The sequence below is a fragment of the Cynara cardunculus genome, unplaced genomic scaffold, assembly GCF_001531365.2.
Source record: "Cynara cardunculus var. scolymus isolate 2C unplaced genomic scaffold, CcrdV1 Un_Scaffold_412, whole genome shotgun sequence".
In the NCBI taxonomy this organism is placed as follows: Eukaryota; Viridiplantae; Streptophyta; class Magnoliopsida; order Asterales; family Asteraceae; genus Cynara; species Cynara cardunculus.
The window spans coordinates 154345-182246 of NW_020200577.1; the positions used below are offsets into that span (position 1 = coordinate 154345).

A 27902-nucleotide genomic window follows, 5' to 3' on the forward strand; every position below is an offset into this window, starting at 1 on the left:
TGGTGAGAGATGCTCCTGCAGTATTTTACCATTTCACTTCCATCAAACTCTCGATCTCCATTTCCTTCACCCAATTTTTTCCTCAAGTCATTATCTCATCATCCTCGTAACCACCGTCCTTCTCGATCACCGTATGCATTCTTCCCTCCATGCACTTCAGTATGTGTGCGTGTGTTATGAATTTCCCCGTTATTTGTCTTCAAGTGACGGGTTTCACTCGGGTATTGGCTAGATAACTCAATTATATTGGATTGAGGTTGCGTCTAACCACTGTTTACTTCTTCGATTGAAGTAAAGAGTCGGAGTTTTGACTTTAGAATTTAGATAGTTGATAACCGTTGGTTTAAACACTAAGAAACTACTTGACCTGGAGGGGTCTCCCCCCTCCCTATCAAAAACACTAAGAAACTTATGCTCTTCTGGATTGGTTTGGTTCGCTTTGGTTTTACTGGATAACTATGTTCTTGCTTACCCAATCGTTTCAGTTTCTTTACCTTTTGTTGAGTTTTTGTTTAATCGATCTTACATAGGTTTGTTGATTGATTCCGTGGAATCTGTGCCTACTTTGCAATTTGTCTGTAAAAGAAAAACTTTGACTTCCTTTTTTTGCTGTCATTTAACTAGTGTTTATACCCTTGATTAAAGGATAACGTTCACGTGACTTCTAAACAGATAATAAACATAGAAATAGATGAATGGTTCTTAAACATTAAAGTCTGCCTCAAAATTTCGGAACCCAGTGTTCTAGAAAGACCTCTTTGGTTACACAGACAAATTAACTGGTCCCGGATTAAATGTATACAATATAGAATACAGTCTGTAAATGGTCTTCAATGGTAGGATTATCCTGTTCTTACTTCTGTTAGGCAGTCAGGTGACTTCATGGTGCTTAATTGCCTAAGTGGGGATTAGGCGGATGCTTAAGCAAAAGATAACAAGTTCATTTCAATGTATATGGAATACCATTTTGTGGAATTTATGTAAACATATGAGAATTAGAAGCCAGGCAATATGTTATATTGATGTAATTGCTTTTACGAATTACTAATTTTATTGTTGGAGAAAAGATCGGTGGATCCCATCCCCGTGGACAAAAGGTGTTTATCCAACCTTTAAACTTTGAGATGCTTAATCCAATGATTAGTTAGTTACAAACAGTGCAATATGGGAAACTCCCAAGCAGCTGTAGGGGGGATTTTTAGAACACCAACTAGGTTCAACTTCTAAAGGGAAACTGAGCAATGATCCCATTGGTGTCTCCTACGTTTTAGTTTATTGGGTTTGGTTAGAAATTTCAAAATTTACACATGATTATGAAGTTTTTGTATTCTGTTGCTTAGGTTTACATGTATAAGGGTGTGATTCCAATATGATAATTAGGAGTTATTTAGATGTAGCAGATTGGTATTTTTGCCCTTTTCTTTTCCCGATTAGATTAGTGTACATGAAAGTTCTATGAGTAGTTTTACTGAATTCCTTATACTAAGGAGCTAAAGTGCTTTTGAATGTAAGGTTTCAATCTTTCCTAGTACCTCTATATATTTCATAGTATTCAAAGCGGCACTGTGATGAATTTGTCTTGTGACTATGATATAATAATTGTTACCGTTTAGAATCTCCTTATTTATTTGATACATTTTTGGAGTGGAAGTACAAACGTTTACAAGAGTAGCTTTTAACTGTAGCGTCCTCATGGTTCTATTTAGTGTGACACGGATGCTTCTTCATTCTCATGTCCTGAAATACCAATGAATATAACAACTATCAGGGGTTGTTATGTCATTTTCTTGGAAACAAGTTGGTCGGGAATATGTGCTTCTGAGAATAAACTCTGGTCAAGTGTATATATATAATGGTTACATCATATAATAATTTGTGTTATGTGTAAGGTTGCTAGAACACCCAATGTTGCTAAGTGGGAGGAAGCCATTTACTTGTTGAAGCTAAAGCTTCTTCAACATGTTTTGTTGGATTGCTTTTAGAAACGAACATAGAATCAGCTTAAAAGGTTCTGCCTTTAGAAACTTTGATCCAGATACATGTAACATCAAACATATATCGCGTTATGAGCAAAAATAAATGTTTATTATTTTATTCAACAGAATCCAAGGGCAGTGGGGTCACTTCAAGGGCTTTTGTCCAGATTCGTTATGTTATATAAAAGAAGGGACTTGAATCTGTTGATATACTTTGGGCATCTCTCTTCAGTTTTTCTTCTACTTCGGTCACTTGTCAAAGCTTCTTTATAAGTTGTACACTTTTATTTTTGTGAATTTGATCTTCTAGTAAACGCCTTGGGGTCTGCTCAGGAATGGACGTCTCCAGAGTTAGCCCAGTGAAGGAAGTTGCAGTCGGCCCAGATGACTTCATCGAGGAAGAATATGCTTCTCAATCAAAATTGTATAAAGAATTCACAAGCATTTCTACCATTGATAAAGCATGGACCTTCAAGTCCTCCAGTGGTATATACACCATGTTTTCATACGTCTTTTATTCAATGTGCTAGTTATAATTAAATGAAGTCAAAAGAGTTCCGCTATATGGTATTTTTTGGTGTTATAAAGATTGGTTCTCTAACTTGTGCCTAACATATACTGCAGGTTTGGGTTCTCATGTTATGTTTTCAACTAGCCAACCAAATCTTTTAGCGAATAAGAAGAAGACACTTATGTTGTCTAGTGTCATTTCTGGAGATTCTAATGGTGCTTTAAATGTTCAATGGGCACCGTTTCCAGTTGAAGTTACAGGTGCATCTCTGATGGTTCCCTCACCATCAGGCACAAAGCTTCTTGTAGTACGAAATCCTGAAAACGATTCAGCCACTCAATTCGAAATCTGGGGTCCATTTCAGTTAGAGAAGGAGATTCGTGTTCCCCAGTCCATGCATGGTTCTGTGTATGCAGATGGATGGTAAGTTTTTATATGAAATGTCTGCTGAAGTCAAAAGCGGCTTTGATTCATAATTATTATCTATGTAGCTCATATATATTTTAACTATGTTGTGTACCTTAGAAGTGCAATTGCCATACTTCCGCCACTTATATCATCTTGTTGATTAAGTACCTGAAATGACAATAAATTTTTAGAGGCAATTCAAGCGACCTATGATGATAAATATCATAAAACACAAATATTCTAAACTACACCATAGAATCACCATCCTCCTTATTTTATATAAATGTTACTCCCTCGGTCCCAAATAAATGCAATGCTTCTGTTTATTTGCAAAGAATTAACCGACATTACCTCTTTGCGCACTAGTAGTATTATGCATTACTGACAGCATTGATTTTGATCCATAAGATAACTCTATTTTGTTATTATTGATGGGTGTTTTAGATGTTTGACTAAATAGTCAAACACTTGTATATAACTATGTGCGCGGTTGAAAGTTGTATTCATTTTTTGGAAGAAGTATTGAATTATATATTACGACGGATCAGGTTTGAGGGAATTTCATGGAGCTCCGATGAAAGTCTTATTGCTTATGTTGCAGAGGAATCAGCTCTCCGCAAACCAACATTTAATGATACGGGTTACAAAAAAGATGCTGCTTCCACCGATAAGGATTGTAATAGCTGGAAAGGTCAAGGAGATTGGGAAGAAGACTGGGGTGAAGCTTATGCTGGAAAAAGGCAGCCTGCTCTATTTGTCATTAATATTAACAGGTTGGACAATCACCTAGTTTTGTCATGATGAGAATTCTTGATGTAAAATTTTATCTTTCTTTTCCCCCTTTTTTGCTTTTTTATTGCAGTGGAGATGTTCATGCTGTAGATGGGATTGGGAGGTCATTGAGTGTTGGACAAGTTGTATGGGCTCCAACAACAAAAGGGTTACATCAATATCTAGTCTTTGTCGGGTGGCCATCAGACACTAGGAAGTTTGGAATGAAGTATTGCTTTAATAGGCCTTGTGCCTTGTATGCTGTAAGGGCTCCGTCATTTGGATCAGAAAACAGTGCATCCAAGACGAGGTGTTTATCGACACATATGAAGAAGCTCATCTTCAAATACACTAACTTTTTCCTAAACTTTGTCATGCTTTACCATCTGTCTTCTGTTTTGCAGGGAGAATGCTATGGTAAATCTGAGTCAAGCCACGAGTAGTGCTTTCCTCCCACGATTCACGTAAGTGTGCGCATACACCATTTGATGGATACTTCTTCTCTATCAAAATATAAAGAGGGATTAACTTTTTTTGAAACCTTGTACTTGTCTATTCATTGCGAAAATGCTAAACAAACCACTACGTTTTGCAAGAATGCACGGGTTGGTAGTGCTTTTGGCTGGCAATACATGGTTGAGAAAGTTGGGGACATTAACAATGTAGTTAGCAACCACATTTACGTGGCTTTCATATTGAAGCAGTTGAAGAATCAATAACTCTGTCTTTGCTTTTCAGCCCAGATGGAAAGTTTCTGGTGTTTTTATCTGCCAAAAATTGTGTCGATTCTGGGGCACATTCCGCTACAAATTCTCTTCATAAAATTGAATGGAACGGTGAAGGAGAACCGAGTCCTGCCAAGATCATTGATGTGGTAAGTTGAATACAAAACTTTTTTAAACTGTTCATATTGTATGCATATTGGTAGTTGTGAGCCATGGAGCAACTGCTAGGTTACTTCTTGATGGTTTTGACTCAAGGAATTTGCCTCTGTGAAATGCAAGGGAAAACAAAGCCTTCTCTCTTCGACCCTGGTAAAGCCTAGGGGTCATGATGCAAGGTTTCCTATTTTATTTGATGGTTAATTGCACAAAATAGCAACCGACTTTTCACACTTTTYCTATTTTGGGCAAACAACTTTTCTTTTGGCCATCCAAGCCATTATATTCTATGAAACTTACTATTTAAGGGAGAATGCGATCACTTTAACCAATTGCTGGTTGCAATCTGTTGAGGTGGCACAAAAAGATTGTCTTGGTTACGTTGTTGCTGAAATGGCTTGTCATGTGAACAACTGAAAAGGTTTTATTTTGAAAAAGATCTTTGTTTTTGGAAAATATTTTAAACAACAAAAAGATCTATTTGCAGTCACTTTCAGCAAATTCTTAAAATTTTAATACTTCTGTACCAATATATAGAACATTTTATAAATAACAAAAAAATGTTTTAACATATCAATAACATTTGTTTATACTAATGCTTAAAGCATTTAGTTTTTGTTAATATTTTTATTAAATTAGTTTCGATTTAGAATCATCTTCATCTTTTTCACCATTGATGTTCATTTTCTTTATTATTTGAATATATATCTTCATCATTTACATCATCATTCTGCTACCACTGCCTCCATTGTCATTGCCACCGCCTCTAACACCACCATCCATCCATTATTAATACCATTAAAAGAAAATCATGAATAACCCAAAAATTAATAGTCAAAATCAACAAAACTAAAGCATTTAGAAAACAAAAATCATTAGATTTATATTTCTTGCAAGAATTTATAATCCAAATATAAAATTCCTAAATGTGAAATTAATTAACCTACTTATAAAAAAACCCAATTTATGGTTGAAGAGGAAATCTACTTAAAAAATTGTCAGATTGTTTGCTGAAAAAGAAATCTCCGTAGGTGATGTTGAAACTTGAAAAAGTCTACTACAAAAATCCGAAATCTAAACCAGTTGAAGAAGAAATCAATTGACATTATTTGTGGTTGGAAGAAATCTAGTTGGATTTTGGGGAAGGAAACCGTTGGTGAGAGGAGGGGATGAAGATATTGTTAGGAAAGAAGGAGATGTGGGGATTGTTGAATGGGGCTCCAATTCTTACTCACTAGGGGTGATGCTACTTGGGACTGAGCTCGCCTGAAGAAGTCGCCGGGAAAAGAAAAGAAAGCTACGTTACATGAATTGTGGTTTGCTCAAAAGAGGTTATGCAACCGAGATTTGCGTCACTTGTTGCCTTTCAACCTAGCTTGCAAGTTGTGTGGCAACTTGCATGGGGCAATGAAGCTTGTAGACGAGCTAGCCATGGGACCTCTGTTTTTTCACGAAAAGCCGACATGAGATAACAAATCCAGTGTTTCACTATAATTTCGAATAGTGGTCCCGAATTCAAGTTGATTCTATTTTGCCTCTTCCTCAGAGAAAGACGATCAAACAATTCTCAATCATGGTCCTTGCGGATCGGATCATCCCTATAACATACAAAGAAAAACTCCAGATATTTGAGATCGTCATCCTCATACTTGACGGGTTTTATTGCGTTTTCTAAGGTATTTTGTTTGTTATTGTTAACGCATGAGACCTTTGTTAATCTTATTTAGTGTCTATATTGAATGTTGTCCGGCGGTTAAAAAGATGATAAGTTGTCATTTAAATAATATGAGTCTTCTAGAGTCCGTTAGACATAGCTCTAGAATACTCTATTAAAAGCTATAAATAAGTTGTGGCAGATCAGTTTGAAAAGATCAAGAAATCATATAATAAACAAAAGCTTTCCCTCTAAATTATTTTCTCTGTTTTCTTCCACTCTTGTCTCATATCTAACAAGTAGTATCAGAGCCATAAGGATCTTAAGGATCTGTGTAACACCCTAGTTTCTTTATTTGATAAATCTCAATATTTAAGCCTTCAATGCAAGTATTCATGAGTAATTCAAGTACTCCAGCAGCTGTTACATTTAGTGAAACATCTTAATTATAASACTAAACAAGCTAGTGATAAGTTGTTAAGGCTAGAAGTGTGTTGGCAAGTCTAGTAAGCATGACTAAGCAATCTAGTGATGAGTTGTTAAGGCTAGAAGTATGTTTGGCAAGTCTATTGAGCATGAATAAGCAATCTAGTGATGAGTTGTTTAGGCTAAAAAGTTATGAGTTGTCAAGACTATTGATTACAAGACAAGTTTAGGAAGCATGACAAGGAGTACTAGAAGCATGAGTTGTTTAGATTCTCTTATCCTTAGAGATGAGTTGTCTAGATTCTCTTATCCTTAAGAAATGAGTTGTCAAGATTCTCTTATCTTTATAGATGAGGTGTTAAACTCTCAAAAGAGTGCAATCTTGAGAGCAAAAAGAACAAATAGTTAATGCAATGAATTTATCTATAAATAGGGATTCACTATTTGTTGATACCAAAAATAAGAAATCTCTCTCTCTATATATATATAATTAAGCTTGAAGAAAGGAATCAAAGGAAAAAGTAGGCAAAATCAAAGTGAGTACTTATGTGATTTATGAGATACATGCATGCTATATATAAAAGTATTTTATGCATTACAAGTTATGTTGGCATGTTTGTTTTACATGAAAATATTGATACACATACATATTCAAGATATGGATGATGACATGTTCTAATACAAGTATACACACAAGACATAAAAATCATATGTGTTACACAAGGCATGAACTTTTTTACATGTTTTGTATAACCATAATATCCAACGCACGAGATATTATAAGAAGGGACGTCTTGCAAGGGGACCTTATAGGGCAGCCTTTTATGGACATGGGGGTTAGCAAACCTCAAGACAAGTATAGTATACATGCATGTGACAAGTGAGATCTCAAAAAGAATGTTTTATGCATGATAAAAAATAGTATTTTATGAATGTTTATGCATGATAATAAAGAATATTTTTATGCATGATCAAGGGCTTTAATAAATTATCATTCACAAAATATCATGAAAATTTCTCATTCATGAAACCGTAAATACTCACTAAGCTTATAGCTTATATATCTCATGTATGTATCTCAGGAAAGAAGTAAGGAGGATTTGCATAAAGTAGTATGGTTTTAGTCAATAAGCAAGTTTTGTTGTAATACAAGTTATGGTTACGTTTCCGCTAAGTAATTTCTTCTTTGATATAAATTCAAGATATGTTATAAATAAAGCTGAATTTCAAGTTCAGATTCAAGATGTATTAGTTTTATCATGTAAAGTAACGACACCCAATATATAAGGACGTGGGTCGTTACAATCTGAGAATCAATCCATCTTGCTCAACTATGGCTAGTGCATCATCAACAACAAAATTCTTGACGCCAGCACCTCCAATATTTGAGGAAGAATATTATGAATATTGGAGCATAAAAATGAAGCTCCTTTGAGAGCAAATGCACTATGAGAGAGTGGATAATGGCTTTCAAGAATGAGAAGAGGGAGGTAAGTACAATGAGGCTCAATTAGAAAAGATGAAAGAAAATGAGATGACGGATGCCAAAGCTCTGTCCTATGTTTTTAATGTTGTTTCAGGAACCATTTCCTGGAATTATGCATGCAACATCAACAAAATTTGAATGGGATATTTCAAAGGAATGGCAGAGTAAGAGCAACAAGAATTAATTATCTAAGAGAAGATTTTTGAAAATATGAAGATAGGGGAGAACGAGGACACAAAGATTACACTTCTAGATTACTAGAAGTTCTACACCAAATGAAAACTTATCGAGAGGACATCTCTGATGCAAGAACTGTGCAGAAAATTCTCGCGACCTTAAAAAACTGGTGTAATAGAATTGTCACTATAATTGAAGAATCAAAGGATTTTGCCAAACTCAATGTCACATAGCTAATGAGTTCTTTGCAAGTACATGATCAAAAATGGAAGAAAATCACAGAGATTTCATCAAGATGTCTTCGTATAAACCAAAGCAATATGGTTTTAGCAATAATTCTTGCAAGAAGAAAGGGCCTGGAGATTTCAATGGTAATCATAAAAGTAAGAAAAAAGATCACGCAAAAAAAGATTGCTACCTTTAAAGGGAAACCTCAATGCCGACATTTCAAGAGATATGGTCATGAGACAAGGTTGCAGAGTAAAACAAAAGGAGTCCAAAACTGAGGCCTATTTCTCAAAAACCCAAGATGAAGATTATTTGTTTTATGCACGCCAAGCATCAACTTTCAGCAACAAGGAGAGATGGTTAATCGACAGTGGTTGCCCTAATCATATGACAAATAATTCAAGCATCTTTTGCAAGTTGGATAGCTCGATAAATATTCCGGTCCAAAGGGGGAATGGTGCTTAGTCCAAGGGCAAAAGTACAATTTGCTGTTGAAACGAATAGAGGTAAGAAATACACTGATGACGTTCTTCTTGTTCCAAATCTTGCTGAAAATTTGCTTAGTCTGGCTCGAATGGTTAAAAATGGATTCTCACTTTTGTTTGAGGATACCATTGCACCGTACTTGATTCTGACAAATAAAAAAGGATTGCTAAAGTGTTATGCTCCCAATGCATTTCAACAAATAACTATCACTTGTAAGCTGTTAATTGGCAGATTGGATTAATTGGGAAAGGTAAAAGAAGGTCACTAGCAATTTGAGAGGCTAGTCTCACCAAAATGAGGCTACAATTCTCTGGATACCTATCATCTCCAGTACAACCTTATTTCCTCCACTACCCTTACTCAACAAATTGTCTAACCAAAGGAATCATGCCTTTCCCTCATGGTCCCCTTCCCTACTGCCCACGTGGAACTTCTCTTTGACTGTAGGTAAATCGTAGGGGTGGGTGTATAACATTACCCCGTTCCTAAAGAGTCCACCTTGTCCTCAAGGTGGAAAGTAGGATAGGCTTGTCGCATAGTATCAAAATCCTCCCACGTGGACTAAAATTTAGGTAACCCCTTCCATTTAAGGAGCACTTCCGACTGTTGCACCCCACCCTTCTTTATTTTTCTGACGCCAAGTAAGTCTTCTGGTTCAACGTCCAAGACCATCTCCTTAGTATGTTGTTAAGGCAGCAGTGGCGAGACCTTAGCCGGCCCAACAATTTTCTTGAGCTGGGACGCATGGAACACTGGCCGGATACGAACAATTTCTTAGAAATTGGAGTTTATATGCCAGACACCCATTCGTTGGATAATTGAAAAGGCCCATAAAAACGGGCTGCCAATTTTTGGAACAAGCGAGTCGCCACCGATTTCTGACGGTGGGGATGGAGTTTTAAGTACACTCAATCCCCAACCTCAAATTCGACACACCGAACGACGCGACTTATCTGCTAATTGTTTCATGTGTTGCTGAGCCCTCAAAAGATAGGCTCGCAACTCATCCAAAATCGCATCACGATCTAACAGTTGATCCTCCAAAGTGGATACTCCCGTACTTTCTGGTTGCACCCGAACCAAACGTGGTGGATCTTTCCCATAATGTGCGTTTAATGGAGTACATTTAGTTGACAAGTGGTAAAACGTGTTATGCCAAAATTCTGCCCATGACAGCCAAGGGGCCAATGTAGGCGGCTATCCTTGATTTAAACATCGGAAATACGTCCTAACGGTTTTGTTTACTATTTCCGACTGTCCTTCAGTTGGGGGATGGTACGCCATGCTTTGAAGGACAGTAGTCCCTTGCAATCGGGATAATTCCTGCCAAGAATTGCTCAAACGCCTTACCTCGATCTGACACGATGGTAGAGGGAAACCCATGGAGTCGAACCATCTCCTTTACAAACAGTGCCGCCACCATGTTGGGGCTGAAAGGGTGTTTAAGCGCTAAGAAATGTGCATATTTTGTAAGACGATCAACCACCACTAGTACAGTGTCAAAGCCTTGTGAATGAGGCAATCCTTCAATGAAATCCATTGTTCCTCCTACATCTGGGATGGAATTGGTAGGGGATGCAACAGGCCTGCTGGATGGGTTGTGGCCGCCTTTTGTTGTTGACAAATTGTGGATGCTTGCACATATTTCGAGACGGAACGATGCATTCCCAACCAGAACCATTCGGAAGCCATGCGTTGATGTCTTGAGTTCTCCCGAATGACCCCCAATGGCGAAGTCGTGATACTCGTGAAAGAGCTTCGGGATAAAAGACGAGTTATAAGGGATCACCAATCTTCCTTTGTATAACAGCCGATCGCGCTCTACAGTATATCCCACATGGACCCTTTTTTCGATCTCAATATCTTGAAGTACCTATTAGGTAAAAGGATCAGCCTTGACTTCTTTCTCCAATTCTCTCATATCTATAGACCAAGATAAGTTAAGTGCAACCAGCTCGCACTCCATAGCGAACTCTCTTAACAGAGCGTTGACTACTTAGTGATTTGCACTTCCCGGCCTATACTGAATTTCGAAGTCAAAATCCATTAACTTGCTTAACCACTTTTGGTAATCCGCCCCTACTTTCCACTGCTCCATCAAATACTTTAAGCTTCGGTGATCTGTGCGGATCACAAAATGACGCCCCAACAAGTAACGACGCCATTTCAGTACTGTGAAAACGATGGCCATCAACTCCTTCTCATAGATAGGTTTCAGCCGGTTTCTCATACCCAACACCCGACTATGGTAAGCAATAGGGTGGTTGTTTTGCTGCAACACTGTCCCCACGCGATACCCTGAAGCATCAGCTTCTACGATAAACAGTTGATTGAAGTCCAACATTACCAATATTGAGGCTGAAGTCAAAGTCGTCTTAAGAGACTGGCGACAACCAACATAATCCATCTTTCTTGAGTTGATCGGTAAGTGGAGCTGCCACCCGGGCATACTCGGTGCTAGCCGTTTGGAATTGGCGAAGAAGCATCATTTTCATCTCTTCCCACTTTTGAATTAGCCGGTGGTCTTGCTCCCACTAGAGAAGAGTGCCCCCCTCTGTCTCATTCAGTTGGTAAAACGTGAAATACCTCTCGTCTCGAATTATCCACCCATCGGGATTTACCCCGTCAAATAAGGGCATATCCAGTTTTCAGAATCTCCAATTGGGTCCTGCCATTGAATTCATCACACCACTTTCTTTGTTGCCTCCGCTCGACGGACTTCCCGTTGGAGGGGGCTGTGAAAACTGCGATTGGAATCATACTTCGTAGCTCTCACCTCTTCATGGATGAGAGACATTTGTTCCATGAACTGTTGTTGCAACGTCTATTGTAGGGGTTGTTGCAGGTCTGTGATGGAGGCCTTGACCAATGCTATTTCTTCTTCCACCGACTCAACCCTCTGAGTCACTGAATCCACACATGGTGGCACAATGGCTACCCAGGAACGTTGCTCTGATACCAATTGTTATGCTTTCAATGCAATTCAACAATCAACTATTACTTGGAAGCTGTTAATTGGTAGATTGTATTAATTTGGAAAGGTTAAAGCAGGTTACTAGCAATTCAAGAGGCTACAATTCTTTACATGGTAAAATTTTCCCACTACCCTTCCTTAATCTGCCCATGTGGAACTTTTCTTCAACTGTAGTTAAATCGAAGGGGTGGGTGTATAACATAAAGTTGTTGTGGAGAATAAAAGGTTTCCTTTGACATGGAAATATGCTTTTGAACATTCAAATAGAGAAAACATGAAAAGCACTTGGTTGTAGCATAAAGGTACGACACTTCAATGAGTGCATCGAGTTATCTACAAAAGCAAGGCATGGTAAAGGACCTTCCCTCAATTTATGTTTCAAAAGATCTATGCGACCCTTGTCAGCTTGGAAAACAAAACAGGCTGCCATTTCCTAATGGACAAGCTTGGAGAGCAAATGAGAAGTTGGAGCTTGTTCACATAGATGTGTGTGGTCCCTAAGCAAACATGATTGGACAGGACAAAACCTGAAAGAACAAGAGGGTAGGACTGGACATTGAAATCTTTGCGGGTATACGACAACGTATTGGCCTATCTCTTCCTTCTCCGAGCTCACATTATGACAAAAATAGTTTAGGATAGCAAACTTTCTCTAGAATTTCTCTTACCATTTGTATCTATATGCATCAGGATCTCGATTCATGGAGAGGTGGGGATTTCCTGGAAAGAATTGTTGGGGCAATTGTCATTGCTTATCGACCCGATTTGTCTGTCTAGTGTTTGGTACGACTAGGAATGGACAAGACTAGATAAGTTACCCCCAAAAGTTATATTATGATTTTATAGATCATATAATAGTTATAATTAACACAAAGTAAATAATTTAATTTATAAACATTTTTACACAAATTTTCATATACATAAATATAAAAAAGTATCAATTTTGAATGAATTTCTTATATATAATTGATGGTATTTTGATAAAACCAGATTCATACAAAGGAGAAATGATGTTTTATTTGGTTTGGAAGATCTTTATCAATTGGTGAAGGCATGCTAAATATTGTTGCAACAACAATGGTTGTGGAGGTAGAAGCATTGGTAATTGGTGGACGATAGTGGTTGTGGAGGACGTGAAGATGGTGGATAGTGGTGGTGGTGGCGGTCGACAGTGGTGGAGGTAGTTGTGGCCTATGTGGTGGAGGTAGGTGTGATGGTGGACGGTCGTGGTTATGGTGGAGGTGGTGGCGGCTGACGATACTAGTAGTGGTGGAGATGGACGGTTGTGATTGTGGAGGACATGAATATGGTAGATAGTGGTAGTGGTAGTCGATAGTGGTGGCCAGTGGTAGTCGATGGTGGAGGTGAGGTGGCCCATGGTGGTGGCGGTGAACGGTGTTGGTCGGTGGCCTACAATGGTTGTGGAGGTGGTGGAGGGGGTTGTAGTAGTAGAGAAGATGGAGGTGGGCAACGGTGGTAGAGGTGGTGGAGGAGGTTGTAGTAGAAGAGAAGGTGGAGGTGGGCAACGGTGGTAGAGGTGGCGGTCAGTGGATGACGATGGTTATGGAGGTGGAGGAGGTTGAAGAGAAGGTGGAGGTGGCCAACGTTGCTAGTGGTGGTCAGTGGACGATGATGGTTGAGGAGGTGGTGGAGGAGGTTGTTGTAGTAGAAGAGAAGGTGGAGGTGGCTAAAGGTGGCAGTGGCGATGGACGGTGGTTGTAGGTGGCCGATGGTGGTAGTCGATGGTCTATGGTCGATGGTGGTTGTGGAGGTGGTGGAGAAGGGGGAGGTCGCCAACGGTGGTGGTGGTGGTGGCGGCGGTGGCCGCAACTAGCGGTGGTGACCACTAAAACAAATACTATGTTAAGGTTATATATCAAACGAGGGTTAGTTGGTAATATTTTAGTTTCTCTCTCATTCTTGTCCCATCGTGTTCCACCTATTTTGGTGGAACAAGAAAAAACCTTTTTTGTCCCAAGCTGTCCCACCTTGTCGTAGTTCTTGTCCTTGTCCTATGTCGCACAAAACGTGGGACAATGAGTTCTTGTCCTGTCCCATCTCGTGCCAAACATGGGACAGTGAGTTTTGTCCTGTCATGTCCTGTCCCATGTACCAAACGCAACCTAAATAACATCTCTTCAGGGAAACAAATATTTCATCTTTATCATTAATGATTTCAATCGAATGACCTAGATGTATTTCATGAAGGAAAAGTCAGAAGTTTTTGGCCTCTTCAAAAAGTTCAATGTTCTAATAGAAACTCAAGGTGGATGCTAATTGAAGATGTTGAGGTCTAATCAACGAAAAGAAAATATATTTCCATAGAATTTGATAAAATTTGTGAAGATGAAGGCATTGAATGTCAGCTTACAACTACGTATACACCCCAACAAAATGGAGTTTCAGAGAGGAAAATAGAACTGTTATGGAAATGACTAGATGCATGCTCACAAAAAAGAAAATGCCAAAAAAGTTTTGCGCAGACACTTGCATAGCTCTGTTTTTTGCTTAATAGACTTTCCACTAAGGCAATTCAAGAGAAAAACCCCACAACAAAACATATAAAAGAGTTTGGTTCGGTGCTATGCTCACATTTTGTCCTAGAAAAGCAGCAAGCTCGATGAAAAAGCAGAAAAAGGGAATCTTCATTGGTTATGACTTAAAATCAAAAGGTTACAGGATTTCAATCTTAATGCTAATAAGATCATAGTGAGTAGAGACGTGGAAGTCGATGAAGATGCTATCTGGAATTGGGAAAAGAAAAAAATTGAAAGAAAAATGGTTCTAGTCCATGATCTTCTTAATCAACAAAACCTTCAAGAATTAGATGGTGATCTTGACAATGGTGTAAACCTAGATTCTCATACACCTCCATCGTCTCCTGTACAAGCAGCAGGCTCCCCAACTTTGTGTGCCAGCTCATAAAATGTTGTCGGTTCTCGAGGTAAAAAAACACTCTCTGGGTTATATGAAAATTGTGCCATCATTCACTTATATGTTGAACAGTGCGAGGGGTGTCACTTTGCTATTGAAGAACCATGAGATAATGATGAAGCCTCCAAGCACAAAGAATGGCGGGATGCTATGAATAATGAAATGGAGATGATCAGAAAGAATGAGACATGGAAGTTAGTCAATAGGCCTAAAGATCGAAAGGTGATAGGTGTGAAATAGGTCTACGAAACCAAGATGAATCTTGATGGTACTGTCAACAAACACAAGGTCAGATTAGTTGTCAAAGGCTATTCTCAGCAAGCTGGTATAGATTATGGGGACACTTTTGCTCCAGTGGCCCGAAACGGTACTGGAATGATTCTTATTGTATTAGCATCTCATGAGGTGGACAAAATTTCAGCTTGATGTTAAATTTGCTTTTCTGAACGTGAACTTGAGGAAGAGCTTTACATTGAGCAACCTCTTGGATTCACTGTTGAAGGAAAAAAAGAGAAGGTGTGCAGACTCCTTACTGTTTACCTAAATGCTTACCCGATAAGTACTTATCGATATGAGTTAACACTATAATTTATTTTGATGTGTAAGATTTTAGTACATTAAAACGTATCGAATGCAACAACTTACCTGGTAAGCGCTTACCTGGGTAAGAGTCGTCATCTTCACTTACCCGGTAAGACTCTTCATCCTTCTCATTGCTCTTACTTGGTAAGATTTTTGACCCTTGTCATGTTCATTCGATGAGGAAATTCATCCGGTAAGCACTTACCAAGTAAGCATTTAATAAACGGCCCCTAATAAAAAGCTTTCTAAGGCCTAAAACAGGCTCCACGAGCTTGGTACCACATTATAGATCCTTAGTTCATCGAGCAAGGCTTTGAGAGAAGTAAAAATGAGCACCCGTTGTACACAGAAGAGCAAGTAAAAAAAATGATTTACTCGTTATATCCTCCTATATTGACGATCTCCTGGTAACATGAGACGATTCAAAGATGATCCTTATATTCAAGGAGGAGATGAAGAAGTTCGATATGACTCCAAGGAGCAGGAACTGCCATTTTAACCCTTCTCAGGGATTCCGGTCTATAATGAGATATGAATCAAAAACTTTCAATTGGACTTATTCTTTCAATTGGTATTGACCCACCAAAGCACGAAAGCTAGGAACTTTCAGAAAATGGATCCTTATTCGAATCATGTCAAAATAGACCCCCTCTCATATTTGCCACTTAGTTTTACCCAAGCTTCATCTTAGTAATAGGATCGATCAGGCCCCGATAGGTAAATGATCAACTTACCACCCTTTTTAATTATTTATTTTATTAAGTTTTATTTATATAACTTAGCGGACTAAAAAAAATCTTTTTGTAGCGAATAATTTATTAAAAAAATATAAATTTGGGTGGGTTTTTTTTTCCGCAAAGCAATGAAAAAGGCTATAGAATTAACTGAACAAGCATATACAAAATGAATCCCATTATTTTCGTATCCGTAAGCAAATTCATTTTCTGTGGTTTCCCTGATCAAACTAGAGGTTATTCATGGCATGGAGATTCACCAATCGGAAGATGGAATCTTTATTTCCCAAGCCAAATATGCAGACAATATTCTTAAGAAGTTCAAAATGAAACATTCCAAAGCAGTTGCAACCCCCTTCATTGCAAATGAGAAGTTTTCTGAAAACGATGGGTGCAAAAAAGTTGACCCAAAAGCAGTACAGGAGCTTAATAGGAAGCTTGTTGTACTTGACAACAACAAGACCAGCTCCAATGTTTGCTGCAAGCATGCTATCAAGGTTTCCGAATGAACCAAGTGAAGTTCACATGGGTGTTGCGAAAAGGGTCCTTAGATATTTGAAGGGTGTTTCTGGCCTTGGGATTCATTACCAACCAAGTTCTGATCTGAGGTTAATTGTCTATTTCGATAGTGATTGGGGAGGTTTTACAGATGACATGAAAAGCACTTCAGGATATGCTTTCTCATTTGGTTTGCAAGTGTTTTCATGGATTTCCAAGAAAGAAGAAGGTATAACTCAGTCCACTGCAGAAGGTGAATATATTGCAGCTTGTGCAACTGCTAATCATTTTATATGGCTGAGGAAGATATTTGCTGATATGGGATTCAAGCAAGATCATCCTACTAAAGTTTTTGTGGACTATAAGTCAGCCATTGCTATCTCAAAAAATCTAGTGTGCTTCAGCAAGACAAAACATATGAAAGTCAAGTTCTATGCACTCTGTAAAGCTGGACAAGACAGATAAGTGAAGCTTCTTTATTGCCTGTCAGATTTTCAACTTGCAATATTCTCACCAGGACATTACCAAAGGGCAAGTTTGAGTTCCTTCTATTCAAACTCAGTGTGACAAACAAAAGTCTCAAGGAGGAGTGTTAATGTATGTGACCTTTTGTTAATCTTATTGAGAGTCTATATTGAATGCGGTCCAGCGGTTAAGAAGATGATAAGTTGTGTCTTAAATAATATGAGTCCTCTAGAGTTCCTTAAATATAGCTCTAGAATACTCTATTAATCTGTTTGAAAAGATCAAGAAATCATAAGAAACAAAAGCTTTCCCTCCAAATTATTCTCTCTGTTTTCTTCCACTCTATAAATTGTCTCATATCTAACAGTTATCTTCTCCAATACATATACAAATATACTCCCAAACACCATAGACGAGGGCACAAAATATATTAATTCTTCACTGTTTCTCCATTCCAAGTATTATAACCATCATGATGATTAGTAGTGGACTTCTGTCAGTGGTCTCTTTCACTCGTTTTAGGTTTCCATGGAAATTCAGTGTTGTGTTCCTTCTCTTCATCTTTAATATCGTACATCAAGTTTATTACTTTCTTGATTGTGATACATGGTACACTGAGGATATGGTTTGTCTTTCTGCATTAGAACCTACCATAAGTTATAGTTTGGATCATGGGGTTGTTGACTTTTCTACCTGTTTGACTTTGACCTTGATTGAAGCTCTGAATGGGATTGTATTCTAAACAAAATTAGATACATTAATTTGTCACAGGGGTGTAGCTTGGTTTGTCAGAGGAAGACAATAACAAAATGATAAAAAAAAACTCTGGAATTTAGAAAGAAACAAAAATTGATTAAAAATAAAATAATCTTATTTTACGGTTAAATTGATTAAGAAGATTCATGTTAACGACAGGTCAGTGACATGTCAAAGAATCAGCCAACCAAATCCTAGGCAGCATAAACTGAATGGATAGGTTTTACAAAGTTCATTACCGCAAAATGGAAGAAGTGTGAAAGTTGGTTGCTATATTTTGTAATTAAACCTTTCTATGATGCTAGGATTTAAGCTTAATGATGTGACTATGTCAGCAAATAATTAGTTAACATTCCCTTTGTCATGAACAGAAGAGTAGTAAACTGCCTTTTTTTTTCTTTTGTTTAGCAATTTTTCATTGCAATCTGATGTATATTCACTTAGGACTCATAAATATATATATTGCCCATTCCATGAAAAATGCAACATACCTTTTCTGGAAAGATTTCAAGTTAAAGTTGCCATTTCTTTATCATTATGATTACGAATACATTGATGGAAATTGAGTTGATTTGGATCTACAAGATGCCTCTATTCTTCTTATTGAAGGTTATTTAAGATATTTGACAAATAGTCAAATATTTTACTTAAACAGTTAAACCATGCGCCAACTATCAAGTCAAATGTCGCAATGTACATGAGAACAAAATGATCTATTTATCCCAGAACATAGATTTTGAAAGCATATGTAACAGAATGTTTTTTGATATCCTCTCACACCATCAATTTCATTAGGTTCCTGTTGTGATGTGTCCTGAGGATGGTTGCTTCCCTGGGCTCTACTGTTCTGATTTGCTTAGCAAACCCTGGCTTTTAGATGAATCTACAATGATATTGTCTTCCATTTGGGGAAGCACTCAAGCAATACTTTCTGTGAATGTGCTAAGGTATATAATCACATTGTTTCTTGAAGACGTTCCAGTTGCACTATAGCTTGTCTAATTGGCACTTCACTCCTCTATTTGCAGTGGGAAAGTTTCAAAAATCACTCCCAGCAATTCAAATCATTCATGGAGTTTACTCGCACTTGATGGCGATAAAATCCTTGCTGGTAGTATATGAAGCTAATCTTTTGCACTGTTCTATTGAGAAAGTTATGGTACATGATGATTCATAATTTACTAAGAAAATATATTGTTTCATCTGCCTATTTGTAGTCTGTAGCAGCCCTATAGATGTCCCTCAGATCAAATATGGCAGTCTAGCTAAGGATGAATCTAAAGATGCCATCTGGCGATGGCTAGATATTTCAAGCCCGACATCTGGATGTCAAGAGAAAGTATGTTCTTTTGAAGATGATTACATGTATTTATTTCCATGAATGGTTTTTAAAAGGTACTTTGATATGATGGAAACAGGTCAGATCGTTACTTTCATCTCTCCAATTTGACATATTGAAGATACCGGTCAAGAGTGTATCTGAGAACCTGACAAAAGGTATCCTTGAAAATATCAAGTGCAAGAGTAATTAGGGCTACAAGTGAGTACCCGAGTTTTTAGGTAGTGTAAATCTATGACAACTATTGAAGTTAGCACAGATGCAACTTCTTTTCCTTTGTCTAGAAGAGCCAGAATGTAATTATGAGATTTAACAATTCTCGATTTGTAGGTCCATTTATATGGTACAAAAAACAATGAAGATCTCGAAGTGGGTCCGTCTCATTTACTTGATATTGATGTAAATAAGAGAGGGCCCACAAAATGAAAAATAGAGAAGGGCTGAAAATGATATAAAGGAATGGAAGTTTTTGATCCACAGTTAACATTTGGCACACGAAACATGTAATGGATCTAATTTTTCAGAACCAGAACGATATTTCATGAATTTATTATCATGGATTGTGAGATAATTTGGATATCCTGAAGGTGTTCTGTATCTTTTATGTTCTTGTTCAATTTGCATCAATTCTAATTACCTTGTAACTTGTTCCATTTAGGTGCTGGCAAACCTTTTGAAGCAATATTTGTATCCTCAAAATCGAAGCGTGATGCTTGTGACCCACTAATTGTAATCCTTCATGGAGGCCCACATGGTGTTTCATCGTCAAGCTTCTCAAAGTCCTCGGGTTTTCTTGCTTCAATTGGCTATAGCTTGTTAATAGTGAATTACAGGCGAGTCATCTGCTTCTAAATGTTATAAAAATCTCTGATATATTTAGGAGACTGGTCTATTTCACTGCTCTGATGCTTAAACCTTGGATTCATCCAATTTTAAAGCTCAAATCTGTTGTTTGACTTTGAAAGCCAATTTGTATATCTTTTTACTGAATGCAGAGAGAAACTGATTGCCTGTTTTTATTTTTCAATTCTGTCCTACTTGGAAGCATTTCCTTAATAGCAATGTTCTTGCAGAGGTTCACTTGGATTTGGTGAGGAAGCACTGCAATCACTTCCAGGGAAAGTTGGATCACAGGTGCCTTTTCTTTGCATTTATTATAGAGAAATACATTTTCACCAATCTATATGGCCTTTTTACCTGTGTTTCGACCATTTCTTGCGCTCCTATTGGTCTTAGGGGCTGTTTGGTTGGTTTTCCATTAGGTTCTGTATGGATAAAACTGGCTGTATGGATTAATCTGTCTGTATAGATTGGGAGGGTTTTTTCATAGATGGAAGAAGCGTGTTGTTTTAGTTGGGAGGGACAGGTCTGGAAAAAACTTGGCATTCTGTATGAAGCTCCCCCCTATAAGCTTACTTGAATAAACCACTTTCTATATCATTAAGCCACTATCAATCAGTTACGTATAGCTGACCGAATAAGTTGCGAGTCCCATTTAGCTCATTAAGCTAATAACAAACGGACCCTAAATTTTCCGTACCTCAATGAGGTGTTTTAACATCATTTCAATAACAACAAATTAGTCAAGTCAAATTTTGGGTCAGAAAGTAGGACACCCAGAGAAAAGAACATATCAGCAGTCACCACACAAAGTTAATGCTGTGCTCGTGCAAGCACCAAATTGAAAATTCTAAGGCTATGCTTGCCATTAGAAATTAGCTGAAAAGCTAGTTGTTGGCTAATAAGCGAGCTGATAGCCGATAAACTAGTCACGTTTGTTAAAACCTAGCAGATAAGCTAGATGACAATGTGAAGTTACCTAAAAGGATGGGGTTTTTGGTCATTTATGTAAAATATCTGGGATATCATTGGAAAATAGAAGTCCCCTGAGCTTATTGAAATTCTGCCTGAAGTAGCTTTTAAAAGCTAGTTTATGGCTTACCAAACAAGGCTTTTTCAATGAACTCCAAAAAATAAGCTAACTTATGGTTGCCAAACATGGCCTAAAAGTAGTAGTTCATATGGTACATATATTGATGGCAAGAAAACTGTGCTGTGATTGATCATAGTTTACTTGGTCTTATTTTAAAGGAACTTCTTTTTTAATTTTTATTTGTATGAAGGATGTAAACGATGTCCTCACAGCTGTAGATCATGCCATTGACTTGGGGCTCGCAGACCCATCAAAAATAACCGTGGTCGGTGGGTCCCACGGTGGTTTCTTAACTTCACACTTGATCGGGCAGGTATGGAAGTTGGTTTTTCTTTTATAAGGGACATCAACCATCGCTAGAGATTACTTACTTGTGCTATGAAATCTGCAGGCGCCAGATAAATTTGCTGCGGCTGCAGTGAGGAACCCCGTTTGTAATCTTGCTTTAATGGTGGGTACATCAGATATACCAGATTGGTGTTTTGTGGAGACGTTCGGAAGCAAGGGACTTTCTACCTATACAGAAGCCCCTTCACCTGAACTCCTCTCCTTCTTTCACGAAAAATCCCCTATTTCACATCTTTCAAAGGTATGCCTACTTCCAATTGGGATATACTGGGCTCGTCTGGTCTGGTTTGGTTTGGTTTGGATTAGACGTGCAAGCTGGTCCGAACACCCACATTTATTTAAAAAATCCTTATTTGTAAGGTATTAGATATGTATCATTAGGTAGTAAATTTATTTAAAAGAATGCTAGGAAATTTCTAACATTTGATAGGGCACAAAGTTTAAGAGAAGCGTTTTGAATATTTGTCAAATAGCTTAAATACTTTCTAAATAATGATAGAATAAGAGAATCTTATGGACGTAAATCAATATGATCGTCAATTTTCAGTAATAGTGACCATGTGTAAGTGGGTAATCTTCTAACTTGAAATGCTGTGTGAAAAGAAAATGTAGCAATAACAATACAACATCTCAAAATGGAAATTGTTGCAATTTTTATAGACGAATGTATATCTATAAAAGATTGTACATCGACCAACGACGATGTACTAAAACTTCCCCTCACTTTTGTTGGTTATTATTTGCTTTATGTGCATCTATCTATTTTACCATTCATTTGATATTTCCAGGTGAAAACTCCAACATTGTTCCTCTTAGGTGCTAAAGATCTCCGTGTCCCTGTTACTAATGGCTTGCAAGTGAGTTTTTCATTCTATTCGATTGCCTCAATTATCCATATTCTTCATTTTTGTAAGTGTGCAATTACGGTTTATGTAGCATAGTAGATGTTTGGAAATAGTCAAATAGGAGTGATCCTCCATTTTCTTTTGTATACATGACCCACAAAGCGAAATGAAGAAAATGGAGTAAAAATGAACCTCGGGTTTCTTTTGTGGATCCATTTTTATGTGGATACAAGACCCACGAAGTGAATAAAATGAATTTTTCTCAAGTTTCTTGAGAGGATAAAAAGTTATTTCAATTAATTTTCTTATTCCATCATTTATATTCATGTGTGGTATGTTGATAATAATGTGAAATGGATATACGATATGCGAAGTTTGCGCGGGCATTGAAGGAAAAAGGAGTTGCGGTGAAAGTGATCGTTTTTCCTGAAGATATGCATCCAATCAACAGGTATACATTTCTCTATAAGAAGCTTTAGTATGCGTTATTGTAAGTTTATATTCGATCATGAATAATTGATTTGTGTTGGTGTGTTACAGACCACAATCGGATTTCGAAAGCTTTGTTAACATCGGAGTTTGGTTCAAGAAGTATTGCAAGTAAGGTCATCATATTGGACCTTGAAATGTAATGCCATTATGAATTTCTTTCATCATTATGGTATAAATAACATCCATTGCAAAATTAGGCGACTTATTTTGTATTGATTCAACAGCCTAAATGATACTTTTATGAATATTTAATGTTTAAGCATTGTTTTGAAATTGAAACCATAATGGTGTGGTAAACGACCAGGTGAGCTCCAGCTCATGAGTTGCATCTGAAATCGCATGGAACTCTTGCAAATGACATGTTAAACGACTACAATGAAGTCGAAGTCCTTTTCAGTTAAAGCTTTAACTGGGATACATATCAAGACTCAAAACCACGTATCATCATTCGATTAATTAATTGTAATGTTCAATACAAGATTTTCATGCTTCAGTAGGAAAATAATACATCTTAAATTACGTTAAACCTATAATTCATAAATATACAATTAGTGATGGCCAAAAATCAGTCCCAACCGGGCCCTACGCTTCGCATAACTGGCAGTAACCGGTCCCGGTCGAAATGGTGAAGACCGGTCAAGCCAATGTGTGACTGGTTATGGGGTACCAGTCCCGGTCCCAACTAGTCCCTACCCGTTCCAACCTTAAAAAAAAATTTAATTTTTTTAATGATATATATTTTTAATATGTTATTAAATTTGTTGTACGAGTCACTCAAATGCACTTTAAACAAATACGTTTTTATAATAATTAAAATTACATTATCTTACAAAAATTTATTATAAAATTATTTGAAAATACATTTATTCATCAATCTTCATCAGTAACCCATGTCGGATTGATTTGAAGAGTTCCGGTGTCTTGAATTTTTCTAATAGCCTCTTGGTTATCAAGGTCATCAATGTCGAGTTCCTCATCATCGTCATATTGTGAGCAAGTGTCATCGGCATCTGTAGTTGGCGGCGTGCTTAGTCCCATGGCAATTTCATTTTCTTCCGGATTTTCTTCAACCGTTTCAATCTCCATCTCTAATGATGTCGTGTGTTGAATCCTATCAACGCTATCCAAATAATTCTTCAAACAGATGCAACACTCCACGGACTTTGAGCTTAGTCTTGTCCAACGTATGGAAATGATCCTGCCACTAAGAGAAAAAGCAGACTACGAAGCTACGTAACTAACTTGGATTGTTAGTATATCACGTGCCATGTACGCCAAAACCAGGAATTGAGGTTGTTTTTGTTTCCAAAAATCTAATAAATCAATTTTTTCAAAATCTTCGACATCATTTGCGGGGTATGCGGCCATAAAGTTAGTATGCACATATATATTTAGTTCACCCAAATCGACTTTTTTTACTTGATTCATTTAAAACCCCGTTCATTAAATTAGTCATCAACTCTGTACGACTTTGTTGATGACCATTATAAGAAGAACTAGAACCCGCAAACCCACGACTTGAAGAGCTTTGTTGTTGGTTTCCTCCTCCGCAAAAAATGTTTGTAATAATCAAATAAATATTGAAAATTACGATTAAACAAACGTTTTTGTTCCATCGAAAAAGAATCGTATAAACCAAAAGCCACACATATTTGTGTACTTAAAACTTCAACACCAATAACATTTAAATACGGGTATAACGATGCAGCACAAAGAAAAACAAATGAGATGCTCATAAAATATTTTAACAATTTATTTTCGATTGAAGACATCAACCTTCCCCAATCGTGATGACGTTCGTATTTGACAATCTTACTTGCCAAAATATATAATTGGTTTAAAACTAAAGGGCTTGTTGGATAATAAATACCGGATAAAAGTGTTGTCGCATTTTTTAAATCGCCTAAAGTATCGTACAATCCTTCGATCACGGCTCAATCAAGATTTCCAATAGAATTTTGCAGGTAATGGTGTCTATAAAAAGAAAAAAATATAATTTTCTTTTTGTTTTATCAAATTTTCAATCATAAAATAAGTCAAATTCCAACGAACGGGCATATCGAACCTCGGTCCCAAAGCTCTAAAACCAACGTTCTCGCAATGCTTTCTATATTCCGCATTCATTTTCTTATCTTTTGTGAAAATTCGTCTCAACATAAGTCTAATCTTATCTGTTACGGGTTTACAAGTATTTAAACCATCCTGAACGGCTAAATTTATTATGTGTGCACAACAACGTGTATGAAATAATTTACCGTCTAATATAGGTGTCAAATGACACTTTAATTTTTCCACACAAGCATTGTTATTACTATCGTTATCAAATGAAATGTTAATTATTTTAACAGTTAAATTATAAAATGCAAGACATTTTTTTATAATTGAAAATTGATGTGCTCTTGAATGTGACATACCAAACGGTTCAAACACGATTACACGTTTGAATAAATGTCATGTTAAAGGCTCAACTCAATGTGTCGTTATGCATATATACGAAACCGGCAATCCGTATGGTGCGCGCCATACATCACACGTTAAATAAATATTGTTAGGCAAAACAGAAAATATTTGTTGCATTTCAGCCTGACACATTTTCCACATTTTTATTGCATCACGTCTAAGGGTTTGACAAACTTACCGGCTTGTATCGTGGTTGTAGCGTCTTTTGAATCAACTTCGTAACGTGAGGGTCGTCGAAATGTTCGAAAGGCAACCCGACTTAAATGACACATTGTGTTGTCATTTTTCGGTTCAACTCGACATCATACGACCATATTTGACCTTGAGTGTCATATCGGTTGGTTTTGAATCGCCCCCCGATCTCAACCCCGGACACGTTTTTTCGGTGTGCCTCCTTAAGGTAGAATTTCCTTTTGCCGTAAGAAGAGTTTGACACATTTTGCATTGTGCCTTTTTTTCGGTTCATGAGGACCACCAAGTTATAGTGATTCCAAATCTCGGACTTTCGTCCGTGTTAAGCGAGAACTTGAGCAACTTGTTCATTTGATGCATTATGTTGTTCACCGGCCATTTTGTAAGACAAAAAGAGAAAGAAATGCGAATTGTGAAGTGGAAACGAGAAATGAATACGAGTCGAATTCACAAAATATAGCGAGAAACCGAGAATTTTGAACGTTTTTTGCATTTTTTGCGAACTGAGAACTTGGTATGTAAATCTCTCAACTAAGACTAGATATTTATAGTGTTTTGAGGCCAAAAACTACAAAAAAAAGGCTATATAACATATATATAACGGCTAGTTTTTTTCAAAATTCGGGTCGGGCCGGTCCTTAACCGGTCCCGATCCCGATCCCGGTCCCTCAAATCCGACAAAATCACGAACCGGTCATAACCGGCGGTCTCATATCCAGTCCTCACTAGTCCCGGTCGGTCCCGGTTCCGGTCCTCCGGTGGTCCCGGATCGGTCTCGGGCCGGTTTGGCCATCACTATATATAAGTATGGATGTTTGTGGTTTGGTCTAAGCGGTTTAAGCATATTTTTGACACTAGATAATAAGTGGTTGTTTGAGATTTTTTCAAACCACACAGTTTGAAATGAAATGTCCAAATTGATGAAATAAGACCACAAAATATGGTATGGTTGAGAGGTCTAGATGGTTTATACTAACTATGAGCTTTAAGGTTTAACTATGAACTAAAAAAATCGAACTTAAATATAAATAAAAAAATGCAAGTGAAATTTAATGAATAACTATACCTACTGGTCCATACAACATAGATAGTATCGAAAACGTAAAAAAAAAAAAAAAGAATTGAAGAGATAATTCAATCTAAAAAATGATCTCTTGATAAGTTTGTCATAAAAGAAGGTCTATCTTCTCTTGACAATAAACATATTGATATTAATTTGGATGATACTTGTGTTGATGCTAATGAAAATCCTAACAGGGTGAATTTAGTTGGCACTCTAAATATTTTTTATAATAGTGTAACAGGACCTCCAAAAAGATTGAGATGACTCTGGTAATTAGTCCCTCGTTATCACTCTCAATCCTAGTTTCTAAGTACCTGGTTATTCTAAAACACTAGCACCATCTCTCCCAAATCTTTGTTCTTCCAAGAATCCAAAAAATGAATCACTATCATTTGTTCATCTGAGGATCCCCTTTAACCTTTTCAGACCATGGAGTACTCCTGTTAATTTCACGAAGATCCTAAAAGTTCTGGTTTTATATGGTACGATGAGGCAGAAAGAGTAGCAAAGTGAATATGGGGAAGAACACATGTTTTATTTGGTATAGTGAATAAAGGGAGAGAGAAGACAACGTTGAAAGGAAATCGATATGACGAAACCTTGGGGAGGAGATCGGTGGTACACGACGGTGAAAGGGGAAAATGATGGTGTTGTAGGTGTTGCGATGGTGTTGCGATGGTGGCAACAACGGAGAAGACAACGCTAGCGACGGTCGGTGGAAAACAAGGTGGTGAAGCAAAATTGAAAGCGGCCAGAGGCAGTGGTGGTGGTGGTGCTCACCGGAGACCGAAGGGAGAAGGGGGGAGGAGAGGTCGACGCATGTTGGGGGGTGTTCTGGTTACTTGTTAGGGATTTTAACTTTTTGTATGCATATAGAGTATTTTAATATTTAAACATATATTACATATCATATTATACTTTTAAAATCTTGATAGAAAAATAATAGAAACTAAAAAGACCATAGTATCCCTAATTTAACGGATCTTATCTAACAACGTTTTCCCGGAGGATGAAAACCGAAATGAATTACAAACCATAAGGACGAAAAAAGCAACTTTTAAAGAGCAAAGACGAAAATCGTTATAAGTAACAAACCACAGGAACGAAAATCGTAGTTTACTCTCTCTCTATATCTATACTATATTATAAAGCATTTGACTAAAACTCTTAAAAACTCTTAAACTCTTAAACCCATTCATCCCTAAACAATTTCATCCCTATCCGATTTCATCCCATAACTGAATTCGTGTAACTAACTGCAGATAAACACAATCAAATACAGG

General features: G+C 37.3%; 1 protein-coding gene across 2 annotated transcripts; it reads left to right on the plus strand.

The window, feature by feature from the left end:
- LOC112501670 (acylamino-acid-releasing enzyme) lies at nt 1-23151 on the plus strand. 2 transcript variants are annotated; one of them, XM_025105361.1, is made up of 18 exons: nt 1-131; nt 2310-2462; nt 2601-2910; nt 3444-3668; nt 3758-3976; nt 4071-4130; nt 4405-4540; nt 18743-18894; nt 18976-19058; nt 19165-19286; nt 19366-19444; nt 19945-20119; nt 20360-20420; nt 21410-21532; nt 21611-21808; nt 22356-22424; nt 22787-22863; nt 22953-23151. In XM_025105361.1, exons 2-18 carry the CDS (start codon nt 2312-2314, stop codon nt 23014-23016), a joined length of 2304 nt encoding a protein of 767 aa, XP_024961129.1. In that variant the 5' UTR covers nt 1-131; nt 2310-2311; the 3' UTR covers nt 23017-23151. The 2 variants fall into 2 exon arrangements, with proteins under 2 accessions (XP_024961129.1, XP_024961131.1); XM_025105363.1 differs by lacking the exon at nt 1-131 and having other exon boundaries at nt 169-2462.
- The last annotated feature ends 4751 nt before the right edge of the window (nt 23152-27902 follow it).